General features: G+C 42.4%; 2 protein-coding genes across 4 annotated transcripts in view; both read right to left on the reverse strand.

Moving 5' to 3' along the window:
• LOC124053025 (potassium voltage-gated channel subfamily H member 4-like) overlaps positions 1-4713 on the reverse strand; it is a 35524-nt gene extending 30811 nt beyond the window's left edge. The window contains exon 1 of one of the 3 annotated variants that reach the window (XM_046377937.1): positions 3873-4713. In XM_046377937.1, coding sequence (XP_046233893.1) covers positions 3873-3948 — 76 coding nt within the window. In that variant the 5' untranslated portion in view covers positions 3949-4713. Of the gene's footprint in view, positions 1-694; positions 923-3872 lie in introns of those variants that run through there. The other 2 variants (XM_046377936.1, XM_046377938.1) reach the window with 2 other exon arrangements.
• Positions 4714-8974: 4261 nt separating this feature from the next.
• On the reverse strand, positions 8975-13624 carry ghdc (GH3 domain containing). The gene is made up of 11 exons (XM_046377902.1): positions 13383-13624; positions 12897-13187; positions 12013-12209; positions 11740-11934; positions 11539-11658; positions 10831-11128; positions 10449-10638; positions 9991-10062; positions 9721-9854; positions 9543-9631; positions 8975-9433 (listed from the first exon to the last, which is right to left on the reverse strand). Exons 1-11 carry the CDS (start codon positions 13465-13467, stop codon positions 9212-9214), a joined length of 1893 nt encoding a protein of 630 aa, XP_046233858.1. The 5' UTR covers positions 13468-13624; the 3' UTR covers positions 8975-9211.
• Positions 13625-13954: the final 330 nt, after the last annotated feature.

Genomic DNA, 13954 nt, shown 5'->3' on the forward strand with positions numbered 1-13954 from the left:
ACAAGAATTTAAGCTTTGTAAAAAGACATAATGGAGTTGTTTTTGCTTACAGGAAGCAGTTTGAGTAATTATATGCTGCAAAATAAATGATGTCTAATTGTCTAATATAAATTGTACTTATTGTTAATAGCAGTCTGGGAAAAGGGTTGTGCTGGAATGACACATTAGATAAAAGTTTGACTGTGTGGCTGCTCAGCAGTGCTGCTTTCTTTTGATTTGCTCATTTAAAAACTATTTGTTAATTGCAAAAGTACAAATGCAACAGGCAACACAAACTAATGTGTGTATGTATTATCGCTTATTTTAAGTTAAATGTCAGCATACAAAGATTTGATGTACATTTTTTATCATTATTATTATTGTTAAATGTGTTTTTCACATACCTGCAAAATGTTAATATATACAGAATGTAGTGAATTTCCACTTATACTTAGTTGCATGCAGTACAAAGAAGCTTGACTTGATTTTTTTTGCAAATATACCCTCATTCTGTAATTTCCCAGCCTGGGATCAATAAAGTCTATCTATCTATCTATCTATCTATCTATCTAATCTCTCTCTCTCTAGCACCTTAAAGACCCAGAAAGAATCGGGACATTGCCATGTTTAACACCATGTTACATCATCTTCTGAAATGTGGATGCATCAGATCATAGAGGGTCATTCAGTGCTGGTTTCTGGCCTTGCCCCTTACCTGCAGAGATTTCTCCACATCCTCTAAATCTTTTGATGATGTCATGAACTGCAGACGGTTATGTCCCTAAATGCCTTACAATGTTGCACTGGGAAACATTGTTCTTAAACTGTTCGACTAGATGCCCACACAGTTTTTTGGGGGGGTGGTGGTGAACCTCTCCCAGTCTTTGCTTGAGAACGACTGAGTGTTTTGCATGTGCCATCTTCACACCCAGTCATGATCAGTACACCTGTTACCAATTAACCTGTTAACCTGTGGCAAGTTCCAGACAGGTTTTTCTTGGGCCAATCCACAACTTTCCCATTCTTCTGTTGTCCCTGTCCCAACTTGTTTGAAACGTGTTTCTAGGCCACAATTCAGGAATAAGTTTATATGCACAAAAATGTATAAAGTCACTGAGCTGAAATATAATATATTATATGATTTTTCACTAACAAAAATGTCTAAAAAACAAACCAAAATCAAATCATAATCTCTATTTGTTATGTCTCACTCTTCGGTTACTGTCTATTTTGCTGCACCTGTCAGTCTCATTTGTCACATTTTTGTCCTATGTCCTCTTGCACAAGCAATTAAAAAAATAAATAGATAAACATCCATTTTCTATACCGCTTATCCGTCAGGGTCATGGGGGGCTGGAGCCTATCCCAGCTGACCACGGGCGAGAGGCGGGGTTCACCCAGGACTGGTCGCCAGTCAATCGCAGGGCCAACACATAAAGACAGACAACCACACACTCTCACACTCACACCTAGGGGCAATTTAGAGTAGCCAATTAACCTAATGTGCATGTTTTTGGTATTGTGGGAGGAAGCCGGAGAACCCGGAGAAAACCCACGCAGGCACAGGGAGAACATGCAAACTCCACATAGAAGGGCCCAGACCGGGATTCGAACCTGGAACCCTCTTGCTATGAGGCAACAGTGCTAACCACTGCACCACCGTGCCGCCCTAGCTAAACATTTGATTATTATTAATTAACTATTAATTATTATAACTATCACCATCTCATAAAAGAATTTTTTTTATTGATTAGAATTTTAATTTAATTGAAGCTGAAAGGCACATCACACACACACACAAGAGCTGGAAGTGACAAGTGCTTTAAATTCATGAAGAAATGTAAAAGAATAAGTTAAAAATTATTGAAAGATCTCCCTCGGACACATTTTAAGACATGTAAAAATACTGTCGTTTGAAAGCAAATTGTCTGATACTGTTTTTTTTCACAAATTTTCCACCGTGATGCTGCCTGAAATTTTCCATCTCCAGCAGATGAATGTGAAAACTTCAACTGTCTAACTTGCACAGTGAACATCAAACATCCAAGTTATCATTAAGTACAACACTTTCTTGTTTTTTTTTGTTTTTTTTTTTAGTGAAGGAGGACTTTAATAAGTACTGTAACTTTAACAGCTTGAGGTGACAGTGAAAATGCATCGCAGCTGCACGACCCACAATGCCACTTGTTTTAAGATGTGTCTTCCCGAAAACAAGAGACCAGCTGCATTCTGAAAATCCTTGCTTGAAAAGCAAGTTCAAGTGTCTTCTCTTTAGCGGACCATCTTTTTCTCAAAGACCAAACTGCTCAAGCATCATCCATGTCAAGTGGCGGGACCCAGTCGCCCCGGCAACAGGAAGGAAGCTATTTTGGGCCGTGGGCACTTTGCCACCCCTCCTGGAGCCACAGCCTTGAGCTGGCTTTGAGAATGGCTTAGAAGTGGCAAAAACTGGCACGTAGTCACAAAGTCGTGTATCCTGCTGCTGCTGACACGCTTTTATTTCAGCCTCCTGTTGCTCTAAATAGCCACTATTTGGTTATTTATTCACAAGCATGCAGGAGAGAGAATAAACACAGAGATAAAGAGAATGTTGAAAATGCAAAATAATCTGTAGCAGTGTAGCAAATGGTGGCTTGCGCGCTGAGCTGTCCTATCCAGAGCTACAATAGCGGTGCAAAAGCGTTGATGTTGACGACTGAAGCACCACAACATGTTAACGAGGAAGGTTCCTGTGGCATCACATGTATCTGGATGTTTCTATCAATAAAGAATAAATATGTAACAACAGGAGCAAAATTACCAGACCAGGATGGTTAAATGAATATTTTTAATCATTCCAAGACTGACTTTGTTCAGAAAGGGCTTCAGTCATTAGAAAAGACATTAAGCCTGGAAGGCAAGTTTTCCTCTTGCTCGCTTCCACTGTGAGGTCAGCGAGGAGGTTCAACCAGAACGCAGCCCTCTGGAGTTGGCGCAGAGTCCATGTTTAGCTCAAGGACTCTTCAGCAGCATGCAACATGACCCCTGCTACTCCAGCTGAACCGTGCACATCATCTCTAGAGTCAGTGTGTGTGTCTTAATTTGTATTTTTCAGTCAGCAGTAAGATAAGAGAAGATGTATTGCTGATGAGCAATGTGTCGGTGTGCTTTAAGCTCTTAAGAGATCCCCTAACACCTCATTAGAATGCCTGACTCACAAGTCAAATCTATAATTGCACACTATACACATCAATTACACGGTAATATCACCCATTTCACTGCGCTTATTTCCCCAAGTCAAACCGAGGCCATAACTCCCAAGCCAGCCGTTCATTCAGGCTGCTATAGCGGAGAGATTACATGCTGAATCGGCAAGCAAGAACAAAACAGATGTCCCCACGGCATTTGTTTACAACGAGCCACAACCTCCCCTGAGGTGGCCCAAGGTACAAAACAAGAGACACAAGCCAAGCAGAAATGGCAGTGCTGCCCGATGGCTGCAGCGGTTAGTTTGGAGCTAACTGTGTGAAACGAATGCGAAAAGACAACATGATTTCTGAATGTCAGTTTTCAGCTCCTTTCGTACTGTAAAACAAACTTCCCCCCACATTCTGATGTGGGGATTGGCTCACATACTGAGCACCAGACATTGATTGACCTGGTGACAGATATTTATTAATGGTAATCAACTTCAAGCATGTGATGAAAAGAAATTCCTTTTTTTTCTGGAAGTGGCAGAAAAACACCAAGCAAAAAGCAACCAGGAAGTCTGGCTTACTTCCTGCCATGGCATCCATTTTTTCAAACTTCCTAAAGATCCTTATTTTTAAGTTGAGAGCTGACCAAAAATGGGCAATCAGAACAACTACAAGTGCCAAATGAACTCATCCTCAGTGTGTTTCCATTGCACTTACGGGTGCCATCGAAGCGTGTCGCGATGGTGTCCAGAAAGGTGTTCTGTGGGGCCAGCAGGCCCTTCATCACCGGCATCTTGACCGAGACGTGGGACGGCCAACAGCTGGCTGGAGGTCACACCATCCCAGAGGCACAGCAGGTGGCTTCCAGGGGCTCTCAGTGGGTGCAGGAGGACACTTTGAGGGTGACAGTCCAGTGCAGGTCGCGGGCACCCACATCTACAGCCACCCTTCTCCAAGCGACACCTCTCTCAAAGACAATAGTGCAGACTGTGAAGACTAAAATAGCTCGCCCCAACAAATACAGGGGTTCAGGTGTGGGTAGTGTAGCTCAGTGGAAATTAAGAGGAGTAATCGCTAGCAGCAGCTCAGTCAACGAGGAGGGACGAGTGCAGGTGATGCTGAGATCCAAAAAGCTCCACATCAGTCAACCCAGCTGTTGCTTGCCTGCACCTTTCACCTGGAGAGCTCGTTCCAGCAGCAATGTGGAGAAAGTTATCCTTTAAGTCCAGTGTGTTTTCCATCATTAGGAAGACCGAAAATCTGTAAGACAACAATGACAGTGCATGTGTCTGCACCTCGTGCATCCCTCGGCTCAGTGCTGTGTCGGGATGCTGTGGCGGTTTAGTTGTATCTTCTTGAGCTTTCTCTCTTCCTTGCTTCTCTCTCTCTCTCTCCTGTTCCCATCCACTCCTGTGATATCTCAACCAATGAGATGCTGGCATCCTCTGTGGGGACCTGTTCTCATCTGTGGTGGGGGTAGAGAGAAAGAGCGAGCGAGAGAGAGAGAAAGAGAGAGCGACTGGAGGAGGGAGGGAGGATGCTTTTGGAGCAGCTGACAGCACCATTACACCCCATAGTGCTACTATCAGCACATGGCTTTTGTGTGCATGTCCACAAATCTAGGAAAGATGGATTACCTGCATGCCAGTCAATGCAGCCTATTGTATTCAGTTGGACTGTGAGCTATTGTTCTGTTTTGCCATGGAAGTCAGATTCAAGGGACATGAGTGCGTGTGTGTGCGTGTGTGTGTGTGTGGAGAGAAATATTCAGATGTATTTTTATACATCATCCTGTGAAGGAGCAGCATGATCTATAAGGGCTGTAGCCCTAACACACCACTGCTAGATTAATGTTGTTTCAAACTCGTCTCTTCTGGATGGAGCTGGTCACTGCTGGCCCTCCAACCCCTACAGCATCCTCATCAGAGAATTAAGGCTCTGGGACAAAAGCGGCTAAGAGCGGATTAAAAGGATAAGCCCTGAGATGTTTTTCATGAGGACTTGATGCTTAACACACCAAAGTAAAGTCGTGTCTTAACTCACTTTGACCCGAGCAAATAACAGAGCTTAGCTGACGAGAGAAATACCTCTAGATAGTAAAGGTGCTTAAAAAGGAACGCTTGTTTATCGTAAATCGTAACACTTCGAATGAAATTTGCCATCAGTAATCTCATTAGATTTAACAGTGATCAGGGAAAGATGACCCTGCTATCATTCTAATTAATGCAACTGCCATTAAATATTAATTATTTGAAAGGACACTGAGACGCCTGATGATTAAGGGATGACTTTTGAAGAGAGGACTTGTCCTCTTTGAATCAGTAAGTGTGGTGCATGTGTTAATTGACAGGAGGACATCACGGGTTTAGATCTTTAGGTCTTTAGTCTGACAGGACGAAAAAGTTTTACCGAATTGTGATATAAAATCGTTTCTTTTTTTGTTGTTGTCGCTGTGATTTATGTGGCGCTTGAGGATGTGGTGCCAAGAGAAAACCTGGAGATCCTACAACAGCAATATATTATTTTGAAGCTTATACACAGACAACTGAGACCGATGGTCTTTAGTGTGGTTTTAGCAACATGTAAAATACAATCTGTGACAACATTTTGTTATTTGTATGCCTGTCTAAAAAAACAAAGGAAAAAGAAAAATCATATCCTCACAATATCTTCCCCAGAACGTGCATTAAGTGTAATTTGGGAGTCCAGTAAACAAAAATGGATGAGAAAAGAAATAGAAATACGCTTGCGGGGGTGTTGGTAACCTTGAAAAAGTTGAGTTGAGCTGATTCAGCAGCTGTGTGGGTGTTTCCCTGAAGCCAGAAATTAAGTTTATAATCTTAAGGGTAAAGAAAAAAAAACAACCAAAAAATAACCAGATCAGGGAAGAATTGAATGTTAATGACGAACGTTGTTGTATTTTTTACTGTGTGTGTGAAGTTATATTTGTCTTAAAAAGCGGCGAGAATAGCTTGTGGTACTACTTTCGTGATATTTTCCGAGTGCATCATTGTTATGCTGGCAGCCAGAAAATGATGGTGGTTTAGGTGATTAAAAATGCACAATTAACCCATCCAGCAGGCAGCACAGGTGCACCACGCAGAAGAAAAAAAAAAAACAAAAACAAAAGAAAAAACGAGAAGCAGTGAAAGTAAGAGACGGGCTCTCAGACTGTAAGAAGGTATTGTTCCCCCTCTCGGATCCCATTCAAGCACTGGCAGCCCTTCACTCCTTTCTATTTTTAATGGATTCTCATTGTGCTTTCTTCTTGTAGTTCATCCATCTCTGCTTGTCACTAATAAAGAAGCTTATCCATTAAACATGCTCACTATCTACTCTACAGTCTGATACGACAGAGTGACGCAGAGGCGGCCAGGTGAAATACTATCCCTACTTCATTTCCCACAGTTCTCAGCTCTTTGGGTGCTCCTTTTCTTTTTATATTTATTCATTTACGTAGGAGGTGGAACTTATTGAAACAAGTAAATTCAAAAATCATGTAACATCCAAAAAAATGAAGGACTGTGCTGTTTTAAACTTCAATAAAAAAAATCCACAGCCCCTCATCATGACTTAAACTGTAAGAGAGATAAGCCAGCATCATTGACTCAACATGCGACATCCCCTCTCTCGATTAAACACATCCTCCTTCCCTCAGCAAACCCATTGAGAAATCAGGCCTGTCATTCTCAAATCTCGGCTGTTTACATTGAATTAATTCGAGGCTGAGCAGATGCGCTCAGAAGCTCTGTGAGTTTATGTGTGCGTAAATCCTCAAGGCACGTGAGGCTGACAGACACAGCAAGACACACAGTGACAACCGCCTCACCAGACACCGAGCGGAGAAAGATGACAATCTGTCATGAGTAAACAAAAGCGAAGAAAGCGTTGTTTACAAAAAAAAAAAGGAATTCGCTTTAATTACTTAACTGAAACCACACAAATTATGCACAATAAAAAGGAAGCTTTCAAGCACCAATAAGATTTTCAGAAAAATCATCCATCCCTATTCATCCCTAATTTGTCCCACTTCTTGTCGAGGCAGATTGCACAGCGAACACTTCATCTCATCAAAATATCATTTAGAAGAGCCTTTTAAAAAAGCCTAACTTCTAATTTGATCCCTGTGGACCTTCAGAGTTTTCAGCAGAGTAAGTGTTTGCCAGCTTCTGACAAACAAAACATTTCACAATTAAGTCACTTTTGTAGTTTCAGTTTGTTTACTGACACGTCTTTGGTCTTGACACGGCGGTTTGACGTTTTGGGAAATATGCTGATTTGCTTCCTGATGGAGAGTTAAAAGATAAGATTGATAAATGGAGGACTGCACGAGTTACAGAAATGATAATAAAGCTTTTCATTAATAACTAAGTGCACAATAAAAACAGGCATTTTGGTAAAACTGTTGTTGCTTTACACTTAAGTTTTTGCACTGATTAAACAAACAAAAATGTGCTATGCTGGGCAACTAACCAGGTGCTGTCTCCAGCTATATACATTATATAGACAAAAGTATTGGGCCACCTGACCATGAGACCAACAGAGACTTTAATGACATCACATTCTAAATATGCAGACAGCTTTGCAGCTTTAACAACTTCCACTCTCAGCTTTTCCCAATATTTTGGATTGTTTCTGTGGGAATTTCTGTCCATTCATGCAGTATAGCATTTGTGATGTTGGACCAAAAGGCCTGAATCACAGTCTCCGTTCCAGTTCATCCCAAAGGTGCTGGATGGGGTTGAGGTCAGGGCTTTGTGCGGTCCAGTCAAGTTCTTCCACACAAAACTGATCCAACCATGTCTTTATGGACTTTGCTTTGTGCACTGGGGCTCAGTCATGTTGGAATAGGAAAGGTTCTTCCCCAAACTGCTGCCACAAAGTTGGAAGCATAGCATTGTCTGACATGTCTTGGTATGCTGAAGCATTAAGATTTCCCTTCACAGGAAGTAAGGGGCCGAGCCCAACCCCTAAAGTACATGTATTTTCCAAAATGTTAAACTACTCCTTTAGGTTTCTGCACCAGCCCAGGCAACCAAGGACAACACAGGTTGGTGTCACACTCAATGGAACAGGTAGGACACACAAATTCTGGCTTAGTCACTAATAAGCTAATAATGTGCTGAAGAACATGAAGACAGACCCTCACAGCTTTAGATTGAACAGCATCAGAAAGGGGCCGTTTGCTGAGGTAAATGTATGTTATAGGTGTAGCCAAAACAGAGTCAGAGCAGTGTGAAATCTCACGGTGAAATGGGACGTTGCTAAAAATATTAACCCACTTTGTGAACAGAGGGAGCTGCGCGTAAGAGAGGAGAGTAACAGGCTTTCACATAGGGGCTTGTTTAGTATTCATGTGCTTGTTTTCCTCAGCTTCCACAACATTATGTGTGCGCGACTAGAGGTTCAACTTTGGTTATATTGAAGATCACTTGAAAATAAACAACGATGCTGGGGTTAGTCTGATCAGCGAAAATGACCCCACAGCATGCAGAAAACTCTTCTTTTATTTGATTTTAAGAATTCTAACTTACCGTGAGAGCTATTACAAAAAATCCACAGTTTTAGTTAAGACAATGGGAGACCATAAGACCAATGTGTAGTAAATTGCTGATCAGCTACTGTACACACCTTACATAGAGGACTATCCCCCCCTAGTGGTGACGAAGACGTGTATCGACGCAAACATTTTACAAGCCTCAGTGCTGTTTGTGAGGACGATTTCTAGCTTTTATTTTGTTAACTGCCATTACAAAAAAAAAACCCAAACACTTTCTCCTTAAGCACATCATCTCATTTAATTAAATAAAACTATGATAACAGTTTAACAGTTCACTTTAATAAAGTTATAAATATGGTCAAGAAAATAAATCAGTCCAATTAACATTTTTGAAAATATTAAAAAATTAAGGATGTTGTGTTTTTGTGTTCCCAAATGCACAATTCATCAACTCATCCATAAGTAGTTAATTGAAAACACTGGAGATATTTCATTCAGTCAGCGCTCACCACAGTCAAGAGTCCATAAGCTGTCTTGTTCTCCACAATGGGAGGTTTCAGGAAATGGTTTTCCCCAAGAGGAAGTCGGCGTATTCTTTCCTTCGCAGCACTCTGTGCATTTTGAAGGTGTTGGGTGATGTGTTTGAAAAGGCCATCATGCGCTTGCGAAGTTCCCTGAACGCTCCCTCTCCCACCAGCTGCACCCTCATTGGTCCGATGCTGCCCTTGATGCGAAAAGATTTGTAGACGGCCGAGTCCTGCTGGAGGCAGATGTCCAACTGGAGAGGAAGGAGAGGAGACGGCACACACAGAAAGAAAATGAGGACTTTTACAGTAAAGGAAAAAAAATGTTTTGTGTGTAGTTGTTGGATGTTATGTTCATCTTACCTTGTATCGCTGTTCCTCTGTGAGGTTTCTCACACCTTTCAGTTCTATGAAGACCTGGTAATGAGGATCTGAGCCACCTATCGAATCTCCTGCAACACCACAGGGACTCATTATAGCACAAACTCGGCCACTCTGAGGGGGGACTGAGGACTGAGGAAGGTAGAGTGAGACCTCTTACCCATGATGCCACTCTCACTGCAGCAGTAGTCGACCAGCTGAGCTCCTGGCCACTGGGAAACGGCTTTCCTCAGAGCGCTGAGGAACAACATCTCAGAAACTTTCTCCCCTCGAACGTTCAACATCTGACCCCGTCTGACAGAAGGCGGAGGGAAATATTTTGCTATGTTGAATATTGTAAAAAAAATCTACGTACAGTACATTCCATTCAGCATGAGATGATGTGCAGTATGTGAACATATATGCACAGGAACTCTGTGTCACAATGTACCTGTACTGGAACTCAACAATGGGACACTGGTTGTGGAACCCGACTACTTTCACAATGTCACCGATGCGATATCTGCGAAACAGCAAAAACCAGTGTCATTATGGAGTCAGAGCATGAACCATGGTATTATGCAGCTTTATCGAACATAAAACGCTGCTCATTTTATCTTGATAGAGTGCAGCCAAGTGAAACCACATCATAACGCTAACGGCACAAAGCAATTATTGAAAATAATTTCTCCCGTTTCTTAGCATAAGATTTGACAAAAGAGCAGTTAACTGAACACTCTGATTGAGGCGACAGCTAATGACAAACCTATAATAAGCCTATATTTCCTGAATTTACTCCCTAGAAACATAACAGACAAAAAAAAGAAAAGAATCATAGACATTCAACTGACGAATCCTTCAAGGGTACAGTTCTTAGCGTCATCATCAGATCCTTCTGTGGAATCAGACCTGAAGAGTCCTGAAGCGTTCGTGATAACAAGCTCGTAGTTGTGTCCCTCCTTCACCTCCTCCATCAGCAGAGTGTGAGGCGTCTCCTCCTCCAGGCTGCTCTCTGGCAGGAACTCGCAGAACATTGAACGAGGACACAGCACGTAGCGTCTGTTTGGCTCCTGAGGCCACAGGTTCACCCCTATTAGACCTGCAGGGGTCAGTACGCACTATTAGAACTAACACGAGTAAACACAGACGAGCTTCTTCTTGGATATTCAGCAACATGTTCAAAGCACGTTAGAAACTCTCAACCAGTAAAAAAATACTCTTATTGGTATTTTTTACTGGTTGGTCTCACAGTGGTGTCAGGGATCAGATGTGTTCATGTGCAGGTTCCCACCTTCAGTTGCAGCGTAGAATGGCGAATAGAAAGGCACTCCCTGGCAGTAGTTCTCCCTCAGCATTTCCCCATAGATCTGATTGGAGCCCGAGTCCACTGCCAGTACCAAGTGGAGGTGAGGCCACAGCCGCTTGGCGATCCCACGGAAGCCTTCCTGGAAGTGGGCCCGGAGCTCAGCTGCCCTCTCTGGGTCCGGCTTCATTTGCACCTCGAGTCTGGACCTTACTTTGGGCTCCAGAGCCAGAGCACTGCTGACCCTCCCTCGCTCAATGTCCTCCACAAGCTCCTGCCAGCGATCCTGTGGGACGGAGCGGAGATGGGACGGAAATTACTTTTCTAATCCTCCTTTCATCAATGAACTACGAGAGATTTTCTTCCACTTAGTCGGAGCCTCGTACCTGACTCAAATTTTCATTCCATTTTACTGCAAAATGTCCCAGTGGGACCCAAACCAGGCACACATGAAGGATACAGCACAGAATAACTTTCCAGAAATGTAAAAATGATTTGTAAAAATGTATTTTTAAAATAATTATTGATATATTTTTTTTATTTTTAGTAAGATTTTGCATATTTTAACCTGTTTTATGCCTCTTACCACAAGTAGAAAACAGCATGAGGGACAGAAACCAAAGTAGCAAAAGTAAGATAGAAACTGTTTAACATGCGATGCAACAGTTATATGTATAATAAAACAGGAGATAATACCTGTAAAGCACTGAAAGCATAGAAGACTGTGGAAGCAAAGTTGGACTCCAGAGTTCCCACACTGGAGTCTTTGAGAGCAAACAAGAGATGCAGGTAGAGGGTGTCCTTCTCACTGGGAACCTGGAGAGACAACAGACAAAAGTATAAACACTGTCTTTCAAATACTGTCAACCATACGTAACAAAGCTGATGATCTTGTACCTCAAAGGCAGGTGCTGGGGTGGTGTAGAGGTTGAGCATGTGACGGGAGGAGGCTGGAGTGGAGGAGTTCGGACCGATGGGAATACCGGCCTCAGACTGGCGAAAAGTAGGTGAGTAGAAGAATTTTGTGGTTCGCTGGAGGCTGTCAGTTGCAGGAAACGATCTTCGCATGGCATCCAAACACAAAGTCACTCCCTAGTGAACGCACACAAACAAATATTGTATATATAACAATATCTATATGCACAGCAACTCATCATCATCAAGCTTTACCTGCAGGAAGAACTCCATGTTGGTGTCCTTGGTGCTGAGCAGCATGGCACTGGGCCCTGACGTCCCAGAGGTCATCGCCAGGATGAGCGGCCTCTCGCCGATGATCACCTTCTCCTCCCCTGCCGCAACGCGACTGATGAGCTCGCGGTAGTGCTCGTATGTGGTGATGGGATGGCGTGCTCGGAAGCCGCTGCTGTCTGAAAAATAACCATAAAAAGTCTTCATTTCACTAATGAAGATGATGAGATGTGGTTACATATTATACCCAACTGCACAGCAACATTAAAATGGTGTACAAATCAATGCATCAATAACTTTAATATATGTTAATCTGGAAGTTCTTAAACTTTTGGTACTTAAGTTGCATTCTGTAAAACTGTGAATGCACGACTTGTACTTGTAACTGATTTCTACACTGTGGTATCTTTGAATCAATTTCATCTTTTACTCAAGTAAAAGTAGCGCTTGCACTACTTTGCATTGGCTTTGAAAGTTTTGAAACAGCTCTTTTCTCTCTCGATCAACAGGAAATGTATTCAATTTGATAAGAATAATTTGAGTTACTTTCAAGGGAAAACATCAAACATTCAAACACAGTTTAAGTTTAACGTTTTGAGGATTCGCTGCATTTCTGTGTCTTATATGACAGTAACAAGTGAGTGGGCAATTTATTTCATTTGTATAGTGTGGAAATAACTACATGGTTGTGTTAAGCGCCTTGCAAAGTAAAAATCTTTTATAATACACAGCACACAGTGTTACATCACAGCCAGACAGAGGACAAATCGGTGTGTGACCACCGGTTTGACAACACACGCATGTGTTTGGACAACAAGGCGACAAGAAGTTACAAATGTTTACTCGTCCTAAATAACTTTTCTTACCTTTAATTGAGCTGAAGTCATACTGCCTCCCATAACAAGTGTTAGCGTTTTTGCCCAGGCGCTTCAGCAGAGTCTCCTCCTGGACTTGCTTCACGTTGAGAGTATCGGCTTCAAGTTTGCTTCTCTGCCGCCTGCCCAACCAGCCCACTACCTTCACCGCCAGATACTGACTGAGCAGACTGCTTAACGTCCGGTTGTCACCTTTCATCTTCGAGCTTATGTCCTTCCAAATGAGCGCCATCCCGGTCAGCGAGCAGACACCGAGTGCAGCGGGAAGGAGAGGCGGCATGGCTGTGGCGACGAGCCGGTGTTACACAAGCAAAACACAAGAGGAAGATTAGCCGGGTGGGGGCGCTGTTAGACAACATTACAGCAATGTTTCATCTACTGTCAAGACGGATAACTCCTCACTGTTGTTCCATAAGGCTAAGGCAGCGACCCTCCCATCTCTCACACATTCATCTTCATCATATCGAACCGACTTACCCCGAGTTTGTCCAATGATGGCGACAACCACCGATAAAACCGCAAAACAAAGCGGCACAGCGACACGAAACCAAGAGAAAGCCATCTAAAACAAACAATGTGACCTAACGTTTCTACGTCTTCCACTGTTCACAGGAACAGTAATGTTTTAAGTAGCTAATATGCGACAACACAAGACGCTTAACTTTTGCCTCAGCAGCAGTGTGAGCTACTTCCGTGTTTAGGTTGCAGCCTGGACGCTGATTGGTTGACGGCATGATGGCGTATCTGTCCGCTCTGTCACGCAGCCAAACAAAAAACAAAAAAACGAAAACCCAAACACAACACAAGTTAAGAATATTATTTACTTTATTATTCACTTTTATTCGCAATTATAAATCTTAACTGTATTATTTGGCAAATTTCTTATTTACAGATTAAATTTGGCGATCAGAACCTCATACTTTCTTTGAATAGTAAGGTTTCAAACAGTACAAATGTAAAGCCAGCAGAAAAGTATAAAATCTGTGATAATATGTGCAGTCATAAAAACCTGTCTTTTTCCTCCATGAGGATTGTCAGACTGTTCACAT

This window comes from Scatophagus argus, chromosome 21 (genome assembly GCF_020382885.2).
Source record: "Scatophagus argus isolate fScaArg1 chromosome 21, fScaArg1.pri, whole genome shotgun sequence".
Lineage (NCBI taxonomy): Eukaryota > Metazoa > Chordata > Actinopteri > Scatophagidae > Scatophagus > Scatophagus argus.